Source organism: Podarcis filfolensis (assembly GCF_964270895.1).
Source record: "Podarcis filfolensis genome assembly, chromosome: 2".
NCBI classification, from domain to species: domain Eukaryota; kingdom Metazoa; phylum Chordata; class Lepidosauria; order Squamata; family Lacertidae; genus Podarcis; species Podarcis filfolensis.
In genome coordinates, this window is record NC_139605.1 from 37,619,176 (window position 1) to 37,631,675 (window position 12,500).

The following is a 12,500-nucleotide window of genomic DNA, read 5'->3' on the forward strand; positions in this document are numbered from 1 at the left end:
GTCAGATCGTTGGTCTGTTTTGTCCCCACTGACTGGTAGCATCTCTCCAAGGTTTCAGAAAGGAGTGCTTCCCAGCTGCACCTAGAGATGCCAGGAGCTGAACCTGGGCCTTCTGGTCAAGTAGCAGAATTAGAAAGGACCCCTCCCTAGAAATATATTGATGAGTTGGGCTACAACTCCCATCATACCTAGCTAGCAGGACCCATGGTCAAGGATGATGGGAACTGCAGTTCAAAAACAGCTGGAGACCCAAGTTTGGAAAACTCGGGGTTAGATGATACTGATAGTACAGTAGATGCTATGAGAGCCAAGGGTCTAATGCAGTATAAGGCAACATCATGAGTCATACAGGCATGCGACCTTGTGATTTCCATTTTGAGTCAGCAGTGACTTCTTGCTTCTTGGTTTGCAGAGGATCTCTTAACTGTATAACCTCCTGATAATTAAAGCAATGATTCTCCCACAAATGCTATCCCCAGTGACAAGTTCACATGCCCACAGACGAGCAGCAGAAATATAGCAGAGGGGATGGTTAAGTCTTTCCCTGAGGAAAGGAAGTCATGTGGACTGGTCAATCTATGCTGAATCTGGTTAGCCCTGCAAGGGGCTCTGTGCTCTAGGTTGAAAGTCACAAACAGAACTTGTGCAGTCTGTAGACTGCTGTAACCTCTACCAGGATCTTTGAAGCTGTGTGGCTGTGGGGGGGGAGGCTTTTAATAGCATATTATTTAGTCCCCCAAACAGACGAAGACTCTGTCCTGATAGAACCACCTATCCATAGTCTTCTTGACTTTTCCTCCCAATAGTGTGATAACCACAAATTTGCTTTTCATGCCATGTATAATTACGCTGTCCTTTTTTCTTTTTTTGTCATATTTCCTGCATCATGCTGGACAAAGTCAAAGTGCAGAAGAGCGACCACCACCATTGCTGGGATCCCTGCGTCAGCTATTGCCACACTCACCATCCAGGGCATTGCAAGACACCCACCTGGAACCAGACATCCAGCCAGGATTACTGCAAATGTAACACTCTCTTGATTTTCTCTTCTCTGTTGATCTGCCCAGCCACAATTTTGCATTCTCTGCAAGCAGCACTGAATCTGCCACATTTGTTGCTCCTGTGGACAAGCCTTGCCCCCTCTCAATTTGTCAAGACATCTCATATCTCCTGTTCCATCCAGTAGACCCATGTCTTCAAACAAAGCCATTATGGAAGTTGCCTAGTCTTCCGTCAACTTCTCCTGACTCTACCCTAGCACACCCTTGGTATTCATGGTCATCTGTCTACTTTTACCTGTCTTGTCCACTGAAAGGAGATTAGGTCTTCAGCCAGGACCCCTCCTGTGCTCCGTATGAAAGCACAATGAACCACGTGGTGTAGTGATGCAATCTTCCACTTAATTCTTTTCTAAAAGAATGTGAGTGAGGAGTGGGGGAGTCCCTACGATGAAAGCTCCGGAGAAATTCCTTCAGCAATGTGGAATTTGGCAGGTTTAGCAGTTTTGTAGGCCAGCAAAATATGCTGGCATCCTGCAGAGGGGTGGGGTGAAGTTTTAACATAACTATTTTTTTAATGTGCTTTGGGGAGGGGGAAATAATTGCTAGTAAGCTACTCATTTTTGGTATATGTTCAGGCATGTGCATTGTACACAAATAGGCACGTGTGGGATAAAGGTTGAGGCCAACAATGATGGCAAGAAAGGCTGATTTCTGACACTAAGCCTGTGTTTCTATCCAGCTCTTGTAGCTGCCAGCTTTGCATCACCCACGATGAACACGTCGGCGTTTGCCTGCCAGAATTCTAATACTCTACCTCGAAGCAACCATCCCATGAGCCCACGGGCCACCATGTTGAGGAGAAGACAAAGAAAGAAGGAGCACAAAAGCTCATGTAAGGGTCACAGGCAGTTGACTAATGGGGGGTGGGTAGGTATGTAGGCCTTCTCTGTTCAGGGTTACTTGGAATTAAAGTATTCATTACTTAAACTACTGTTGCAGTTCTCTGCTCTCTTTTTTTAAAAGTAAATAACAAAAGGCGAATGCATATCCTTTCAATTCTTCCTCCAGTTTTTCTATTGGGGGTCCCTTAAGTTCCCTGTGGAGCTTTCAAATCCCCCTCAGAAATTGCTAGAAACTTGAAGTTCCTGCCCCTTGCCTCAGTGGTTCCCAGAAGCTGTGTGTGGGAGAGTTAGAGACATATTTTTTAATGACTGGAAGGTGCTCAGAGTTAGTATTGGGATCTTTTTTGTCCTTTCACCTTTTAAAGAGGGTGTATCTGGATGTTGGTGTTTCCAAATTGTTGAGCACTATTTCCTCCTCCATCACGGGGCATGCATATCAAGCCCAGGCATACTGAGGGCATTACTTAATTCACACACTCCATTATGTGCGCAGTAGAGCTGAACGTGTGTTTCTGTCGGCCCCCCTCAACCACAGTCTTCAGCCTAGTGAATGTGCAGTTGGGAACTATCCCAAAGCCATTCATCAGTTCATATGTATGGTAAACAGTTTATCTGATGTTAGTTTTCCTCTCTTTGGGTTTCCCTTCCCTCTTTGAGCTGATCTTTCCTACTGCAGCTAGTCGAGGAGGATGTTGTAACCACAGCACTTCTTATATGTTCTGTGTGCATCTCTCTTTGAGCTCAAAACCTGCCTTAGCTGCATATTTCATCTCTCTGGGCCACATGGTAATATGATGTTGCCCTCTATAGACTTTCTCTGCACCCCAGACTAGGATTGAAAGGGGTTTGACCAAACACTTAAGAAACTGGGTTCTGGTGGCAAATTTCCAATGGGTGCAAGCTTCTGGGTTGTTCAGTGAGGAATAGTTTTGGTCATGATAGATATAAAACCTAGGTCCATTATTTGGGGACTGCAAAAGCCTAGTGCTCCGGTAGCAAATAATGTACAGTGGTACCTCTGGTTACGTACTTAATTCGTTCTGAGGTCCATTCTTAACCTGAAACTGTTCTTAACCTGAAGCACCACTTTAGCTAATGGGGCCTCCCGCTGCCACCGCACCACTGCTGCGAGATTTCTATTCTCATCTTGAAGCAAAGTTCTTAACCCGAGGTACTATTTCTGGATTAGCAGAGTCTGTAACCTGAAGTGTATGTAACCTGAAGCGTATGCAACCTGAGGTACCACTGTACTTCAAAATGAAGAAAGGGAGGTGTTGTTTGTAGTAAAAACAGAGCACAAATTGCAGATGTTACGAAAAGAGTGTATTGCTACCTTGATGTTGTCTCTCTTCTTTCAGTGTCATTGGCCTCTAGCACTGTGGGACCTGGAGGGCAGATTGTTCATACGGAAACAACAGAGGTGATTCTAAGAGGAGACCCCTTGAATGGCTTTGGACTGCAGCTGCAGGGAGGGATCTTTGCTACTGAAACTCTCTCTTCTCCACCTCTCATCCGATTTATTGAGCCTGACAGCCCAGCAGAGAGGTTAGAGACCTTGCTCTTGGGTTTCAAATGATAATGATAGCGTTCCCTTTTGTTAATAGAGGTGTCTCCCCACACGCAGAGGTCACATCTTTATTACCTTCCTCAGAATTCTAATTGTTTGTGACTTTGGGCTGGCACATCCGTCAAGGGAGTAGTAATAGGAAGCCCCTGCCTGCCACAAATTATCTATCAGAGAGACTACCTATTTGTGCTCCGTTTCGACACAGCTTGCTCTATTTCCTCCTCAAGACGAAACATCATCATTCTAGAGGTTTGATGATTTCTTGCTGTGTTATTCAACCTTCTAACAATCAAAAGCATCCTACCATGAAATGGTTACAATCCATTAAAATTGCACTGTAATCATCTTGGTGAGCCTGCAGCTTGATTAACCCAAAGGGCGCACTCTGCTTTATGGTCTAAATTTGACCACCCCTCATATAGCGCCAGAAGGAATAGATTCCGTTGATGTTGCATCTGCCGTCTGAGGAGCAGCAAAGAGCTTGCATCTTCTCTGGAATAACAATTCATTTCATTCTTCTCAGAAAAGGCACCTGTCCTCATATTGGGTGCAGTTCCAAGAGGCATTAGTCTGCAGGTGAGGAACCTCAGGCTTAGGGTGGAGGGGGAAATGTGGCCCTCCAGACATCTCTGCCTGGCCCTCGGAGCCACATTCCTCACCAGCCCTGCTTGTGCCCTCCGAGAGTGATTTTTGCCTGGCTGGAATGTGTCCTTGGACTCTAGTAATGCTTCTTGATTGCTTCTTGGGTGGAGGATAGAGAAAGGCGTGTAGAGGGAGCAGCCTACTGCTCAAAGGTACCAATTCTCATTCATTGTTCCACACTGGAACGTGGCCCCCAAAAGGTTGCCTGAAAGCGAATGCGGCCCTAGGACTGGAAAAAGTTCCTCCTCCCTGCATTATCCGAACCATGCACAAATATATTTTTTCTTTGTATTAGATTGATATGGGTACATGAACAAATAGAGACATGCTGAATAAACGTAGGCTGAAAATGAGAAAGGTAGCAACATACAGGCAGCGACTGGTTTAGGCGCATTTGATATGTGTGTGACCATGCATGCGTGCATCATGTCAAACCCAGAAGTGACCTGAAAACGTCACAAAAAGGGGGAAAACGGAGTGTTTGCAGGCTTTCTCAATGGGTGTTCTGATTATATGCGATTTCACATAAGTGTGCAGTGCCTCAGAACAGAAGCCCCACACGAATCGGTCGCTGCCTGTACCTAAGTAGTAACCAGCATGATGCCCCCCTCCAGATGTTGTTGGATTAGAACTCTGATCAGCCCCAACTTTGATCAGCCCCTGCCACCCTTGTCAGTGGTGAAGGCTGTTGAGAGTCAAAGTTCAACAACATATGGAGAGTCACAGATTTTCCCCACACCTGCTTTAGGAAATCAGTTTGTATGTGTGTTCCTTTTGTTATCCATAGCTCCCATTTTGCCCAAGTAGCCATTTTGGCACAGGATATCGTTATCAAAGTCACCCACCCACAGTGCTAGCGCAAGTGTAGTGCAGACTGTAATTGCGGTGTAGAATGTGGTTGCATTGTGTCGCCTGTAGTTGTTGGGTGAAAGGAATGAAATCTGAGCTGGTTTGGTTTTTGCTTGTGAGTTAATTTACACCGAAGTCAGCCATTGAACCCCAACTGCATTTTTATCACACCTTTCCTTGAAGGAGCTAAGACCAGCAATAAGATCTGAAAGAAAAGAATGGATCCAGGTATTGCTGCTTTTACTCCCAGCAGTTTGGGTGGACTTCATGGTTATGAAATCACCAGTTTGTTTGCTTTAAAACAACACACAAATAAATAAACAGATCAGGCTTCAACAAAGCTTGCAGTTCCAGAGGGCTTGGAATCAGCCCAGGTTTTTTTATGCTATTGCGAAAGCTCCAAGCAAAAAAAAGCAATGTGTTGCTGTATGGACTTGCCTGAATTGAATGAGTCATGCATTTAGCTTTTTCCTTCCATGCCTGCCCGGCAGGATTCTCTTTGTTAGTTGTTTGTTCCCTCCACTCATGTGGAGATTGACAATATCTGCCCAGCTAAGCTGGGTACAGTTTTACCTGGGGTCTGGAACATCACTGGTAACCCCAAAGGGTAGCTTCTGTAAGTTACACTGCACCACCTGTTCAATCAATGCAACATCATCCTTTGGAATTGTTCATTTGGGACATATTGTGTAAGACTCCTGGGTTTTTAATTGAGGTTATGCCTTGTGGCCAGCTATATCTGGCAGCGCACAGAAGGCCCAATCAATTTCTAGGTTTTGTTACTTGTCCAATAGATTGTTAAGCACAAAACCCATAAATGGAGGGCCATGCTCTGCGCTGTGAGTCACACATTTGCACAGGAGTGGTTCATATTCATGCCAGGTGACTTCAGACCCCAGACTCATCAGCAGGAATCAGACTGGAGGTTGGGATGATTAGATTCATTGCAGAGGGCCAAGGAAACGTTGCCACAGAAGTGTGAGGTGGGCGGATTTTGCTTTATGCTTTTGGGGTCTGGCTGCCATGTTTGTTTGTTTGTTTGTTTGTTTGTTTCATTTATATTTCACTATTTCTCCAAGGAGCTCAAGGTGGCAAACATGGTTCTCCCCCTCCTTATTTAATCCCTGTGAGGTATAGGTTAGGCTGAGAGGCTGTAACTGGCCCAAAGTCACCCATTGAGTTTCATGGCTGAGTGGAGATTTGAACTCCAGTCTCTCAGTTCCTAGTCTGGCACTAACCACTACACCCCATAGTGACCAGGTTTCTAGTGACCCTGGATGGCTTTGCTCATTTTCTTGCTCTACCCACACTCCTATTTCTTCTACCTTCTGGATAGTTTTGTTGAACAATACAAAACAAAAAACTAAACAAAAGAAAACCCCCTAACCATTAGTGATATTTGCGGTTTGGTAAACCTTTCCTTCATTCTTCCCCTAGGTTAGCCCATATAAAATCCTTTAAAATCCAGATTGCAGCAGACACCTTGAATATTCTTTTTTTATAGGAAGGCAGGATAGAAATATTGAAAATCAATTAATAAATACTTTTATCTCTAAAAGACACATTCTGCAAATACTGACCTTTCAGATCCTGCGAATGATTTTTTTTCCCCTTGAGAAGGATTCAAACAAGATAGAGTAGCCGGTTTGCATCAACAAATGCTGGTTAAACACAGAGATAAAAACAGGGCAGTATCAGAGATGAAACAGATTTACTCACAATTTCCCCATCTCCCAATTCCCCTTTGCAACTTTTGATATTAGCACTCTCCAGTGAAGTTAGTAGGTAACTTTTTTTTCCTTCTTCTGTTGAACAGTTAATATATCTTTTGCAGACACTGTGTTTAGTATTTTGGTAGTCCAGACTGTTTTACTCTGGGGTTTCCCAGACTGTGTCTTCTTCTCTGCCCCTTTTGAGGGTGGAGAGTGTTTTAATTTTGTCATAAAAAATCAGTGCATTTAACAGAAACTCATTCTGGCTTTCCCCTCATGCTCCCTGATGCATAAGCAAGGGAAGGAGCTCCATATTAAAAGTCACATGCGTGCATGCTATTTAAAACCCTATTTTGATGCCTCCAGCTTTGCTATTGAACTCATTCCACCTCCAGGAGGTCAGTTTTCTTCTTCACCTTCAATCCCTTGACTGTGGCCTCCAATTCAGTACGGATGCCATTATGTGTACTAGCATTGCACACATTTCTGCCTATGGAAACAAATCTGTTGACCCAATTTTAGGCACAGTGCAGAGAGCTTGTTCTGGCAGTCACTATTCATGCGTGGTGGTCAGCGTGAAGACAGCAAATGTTTGAATTTAAAAGGCTGTCATTTTGAGAAGGGGAAGGTAAACAGGCCCATTTCTCAGCTTATGCTAGCTGAATGAGAAAACTGAATATTTCCTTTCAAGATACTTCAGTGAGTCTCCACTTCAAATTCTCCCCTCCTAGTCAGAATATGAACACTTATTCTACCTCCTCTTTTTCTTTTTAATAATTTTAATAATGTCATATTGTTTATAATTTGTAGCCAAAAAGCAGTAGCAGACGCAAGCATTGTCAAATCATAGAGAGGAAAAATAAAATCAAAGTGTAATAGAATCAAAGTGTAGATATAAGAGGAGTTCTGAGAATTTCTGGATCACACAACCGAGGCTCCCCTGAGTCTTTGTGCACCTCAGGAGTCAACACTAGACATTTCTGATTTGTACATCAGCAGGAAGTATGGGGAACCCATGGCCCTTTGCATCTTTGTTGGACTCCAACTCCCATCTGCATGGCCAGTGGTCAGGAATGATGGGAATTGGAGTCCAGCAAGAACTGGAGTGTCATCAGTTCCCCATCCCGTTCTATAGTGGTAGTAGATAAGCTTTATTGTACTAGCCAAAGGTCATGACGAAACCATACAGACACTATCAAAGAAATAAATATCTATAAATCTATTTATCAAAACAGAACCTCTGCCTAAACCATCAGAATCATAAAATGTAGGAGCACACATAAATTAGGGGTCTCCACACACCTCCGTTCTATAGCAAGATGCTAACCCTTATTTCTCTCCCAGAGTCAGTTTCTGCTCACCAGTTTTGATGGGGACTTATGACGCTGCCATTCAGCTTGCTTGATCTATCAGTTCATCCAGATGTTTTCCAGTTTTGGTTGTCCAATATAGGGGAGGGGGTATTGTTTTACACGATGCCTCATTGAGCTTCAGAGGTGATCATATCACTTCCAACTTGCAGCATGAGGCTTGCGGTGGCTCAGGAAGAAGACTGGAACTCATCTGTTTCACATGGTGCTCCTGAGGTGCTTGGAGTCTCTCCAAAGCAGAGCGCAAGGCAGATGAGTCCTACTGCCCTTTCCTGAGCATGGAGTCATCTCCACAGTCATGTGGTCCCACTAAAGCATTTGGATCACCTCCAAAGCAGTGCAGGCAACCCCTCGGCTCCTTCCCCAGCTCTGAGCATTAATCACACTCACTACAGCAAGGACGAAAGCTTGCCGGGGCAAGTCAATGGAGCTCTTGCTCCATGTAACCTAGTGCTATCTATTTAACTGGAAGTGGCTTCAAAGCACGTCTTTTGCTGCCAAGCGACAGCCTCTCACCAAAAGCATGTAGAGCCTCTGATAACGCAGGGTGTGCTTTCAAAACACAGTTTACGTTACGTGGAACTATGCCCTAATCTTGGTAAAGAGGCTAATATGTTTTGACTGGAGCTGATTTTTTACCTCAGCCCACCACACATATGGCTCCCATTTTGTTTCAGTTGTGCTATAGTAATAGGCCCTTAATTCTTTTGCCACCACTTCCTCTCCCCTTGACTTTGCTTACATGTAACAGGCCAGAATGTATATTATGTGAGGTAATTCAGAGATGACCACAGAGCGAGAAATGCTCCTGCTGCTGGGGTAACCACTGAGAGGCCATTTGATTCCTTTCTCCTCAAGGGTACCTTTGTTTCAGGTCATTGCTTGCAATTATGAGGCTGTGGTTAGAACTAATTTAGTGTGCCTTCCAGTTAGTAAAGAGAGGAGGCTCGCCATCTTATTTTTCCTGCTATCTTTAGAAATTAATTTCTGTCCCATCTGTTGTCCAGTTGGAAGGACTGTGTGGCTGCCCTTTTTGAAGAAGAAAAGGCCTACCCCTGGCCCCTTTCCCAGCCAGAAGCACCTTAAAAGTGCAATTATTTCCTGCTGCAAACTTGCAAGCAAGGGCCAAACTAGATACCCTTTGCCCTAACAGCTTGTGTTTTTAAATAAAAACAAGAGCTTTCCCTGCCATTCTGGATTTCATTTCCCCACTTGAAATCCCTTTTCCACCTTCTTTCCAATCCATAGTAGAAGAGAACCAGCATGACCAGTGGTCAGGGATGATGGGAGTTGTAGTCCAGCAACATCTGGGGACCCACAGGTTGAGAACTGCTGCTCTATACCATTAGCCAGCAGAAATAAAAATTGCCTTTTGCTATTTATTTATTTTTAATGTACATGACTTGTAGAGTTTCAGGTGCCACTTATGCAATTGGCTTATCAAGTAGCTCTTCATTAATAGAATCACAGAACTGTAGAGTTGGAAGGGACCTCAAGGATCATCTGGTCCAACCCCCTGCCATGCAGGAATCTCAGCTAAAGCACCTGTAAGTTTCCCCTGTTGCATCTCCACAGCAGGACCCTGACTTTGCATGAACTATTATTTTAATTTTATTTTATTGAATGTTGCTTTTCTTTAATAAATAAAAAAGGCTGCAATTTATCCACCCACCACATAAGTGCAACTTCCCACTGTTACATGTGGAATGCATGTTGAGCCACTTTCGCTAGCGTAAGGCTCCTATGAATATAGTCCTTAAAAGTCTCAGTTTGTGTGTGTTCTTTTAATTTTATGGATTCCACAAAAGCCTTAGTGAAAGAACTGGAAACAACAAAGGAAGAGGAAGCCAAATGCTTGATTAAAAAACTAACCAAAGCATTTTTTCACAAGAGCTGGTCACATTTTCAGACTGTCCCTGTAACAATGGCAAGTGCTTCATGCACATTCGTTCCCATGAACTTTGCACTTGAGAACCTATGGGTATACAAGCCATTATTATTATGAAATTGAAAGGGAGTGGTAGGTCTCAAATTCCCCGGGATCACAGAAAAGTAGGACTTGGTTGGGCTCATGTTTTCCATGAGTCTAGTACAGCAAAGGGAGGCCAAGCCGGGGGCAGAGGGGAATTCATTGATTTGAATTCTGAATTTACTTTTGAAGAAGTTAACTGTGGCATCTCATGCCAGTGCCTTTGTTAGGTGATCTGTTAGGCGATCATGGTTTCATGTCACAAAATTTTATAAACCTGCAAGATTTGAGTGTGAAACATCCTGTTAACTCTGTTCAGTCTACTAATAAGAGAGATAAAAAGCTTTTGACTCGGCTTATTAAAACTATCTAATGCATAGAGCAAAAGGATGTTAATATATATATATATAACCGATTTTCTCCTACTTATCTGTACTCCACAAGATGGTTTGACGATAGTGCCTAGAAGCACGGTGCAGTGGTTATAAAAATAGCAGTTAAAGTAATGGATCCTTCGCAGTCCTGGATGGATACTTTAGAAACATCTCAAATTGATAAAAAGAGCAGCTTCTGCAATTCCTCAAATACTTCTCCAGCCATTCATAATAACTACTGGACAGAAGGGAGTTTACGAAAAGGGAGGAGTGTGACTGTTGTCTCTTTAACCAGAAAATAAGAACCTCTGGATTAAGGCAACTAAGTGACTGCATGAGTGGAACAACCTTTGCTCACACAACTGAACTTCTTCTCCCTCACCTATACCCACACCATCCACAAATCTGTTCCAGAGGGTTGGGGAAAGCCTCAGAGCTCATTCATTAAATTTGTTGTATGCCACCATGGTGTCAGTACATAAATGACAATTAACATATTGATGTCTTGTTTCATACCCAGATCCTTTTTGCTCAACAGTTTTTATTTTCTCTTCATTTCTTGCTGTGCCCTGCCTGTTGCTTGACTCCTCCTTGCTCTCCTATAACATTAGAGATAGTTGTTGCAAAACACCAAGCAGCAGTTGCCTTATGCCAAGTGCATGCCAAGGCAATCCTGGAATTGTGTCTTATAATAATATTGGCTTTTCAGCACTGTCAAGCAGCACCCATGTGTATTTGGCTTCAAGAGAGGAAATTACAAGGGATAAATGATTACCCAATTTGTTGAGACATTGAGGTGAACCCACAGACTTGTAGCTTGTGCTATTACCCACATATTAATCAGAGCAGTGTGTAATGTTCAGTGCCATTAGTCTGGGCGCCAGTGGGCTCCGGCATGCTTAATGTGACTTTTGTAGCATTAGACATGGTTTCAGAGCAAGGGCACCTCTCAGTTTTTCTGTCTTCAATACAGCTTTGATCTTAGTTGTAGTGAGATACATAATATGTACACACACACACACACACACACTATATATATATATATATATATATATATATATATATATATATGGTGTCAGGAAGATGTTTAATCTAAGAATAGAAACAATTTCAGCAGGAGCTGGCATTAATTTGCAGAACACATCGTAAAATTCTCCAAAACATGTCAGGCTCCATCATCCATGTGCAAAGATGATTCTGTTGGGGCATCTCAGAACTTCACACCAGGAGTGGGGGACCTCTTCAGCCAAAGGGGCACATTCCCTTATCGACATTCTTCGGGGGTGGGGCACCTGCTAGTAGTGGGTGTGGCCAGAAGCAACAGTGGGTGGAGTGATGAATGTGATTAATAGCTTTGTACAAGAAGCTGCATTCAAGCCACACAGAAGTCAGGGGTTTTGCATACACACAGGCACGTCCCTCCCTCCAGGCGAGCAAGAGACATCATTATCACTTTGCAGCCAGGCAAAAGTACTTCAAGGTGTGGAGCCAGCTTGCGAGTAGCATGGCCTGGGGTGTCACTTGGAGAGAGTCCCAGTGACCAAACATAGAGAGGCCTGGGGGGCTGAGGATCCCCACCAGTGCCTCACACTCATACTCTGGTTGCCCACTTTTATTACTGCTCTGACTGGCGTCTTTGAAAAAGGAGCCTGAGGGTCTCTATGAGTCTCTTGCCTTTCCTGATCTCTCCCATGTTTTTCCTCCACTCTGGACTGCAGGTGTGGCCTCCTGCAAGTTGGAGATAGGGTGCTTTCCATCAACAGCATTGCAACAGAAGATGGGACAATGGAAGAAGCCAACCAGCTCTTGCGGGATGCAGCACTTACTAACAAGGTTGTGCTGGAGATTGAATTTGATGTAGCAGGTATGGAAACAATTGTTTGATACAGCCCCAAACTCCCTTTTAATGGTGCTTCTTTGTCTTCAGACAATGTCTTAAAACTGCAGATTTAATGGATTTTGGAGGCAGCACCAGGTTGTTTTCAGCAGTTGAGAAATTAGATCAGGCTCATGAACTCAGTTGTTTCTTAACAAGTACTCCTTCTTGCAGCTAGAAACAGAGGGTTTCCCTCAAGCTTATAGCATCGCTTCAGTATACTTTTGGAACAGCCTTT

At 43.7% G+C, this 12,500-nt stretch overlaps 1 protein-coding gene across 8 annotated transcripts in view; it reads left to right on the top strand.

Moving 5' to 3' along the window:
* Positions 1-12,500, top strand: part of GRIP2 (glutamate receptor interacting protein 2) — a 364,533-nt gene that overhangs the window by 320,757 nt on the left and 31,276 nt on the right. For all 8 annotated transcript variants that reach the window (XR_014545297.1, XM_083602688.1, XM_083602686.1 and 5 more), the window contains exons 10-13: positions 900-1,025; positions 1,741-1,893; positions 3,262-3,448; positions 12,105-12,250. Coding sequence is in view for 7 of the 8 variants with exons in the window: in XM_083602688.1 (XP_083458814.1) it covers positions 900-1,025; positions 1,741-1,893; positions 3,262-3,448; positions 12,105-12,250 (612 nt within the window). In the remaining variant the exon portion in view is untranslated. The remainder of the gene's footprint in view (positions 1-899; positions 1,026-1,740; positions 1,894-3,261; positions 3,449-12,104; positions 12,251-12,500) is intronic.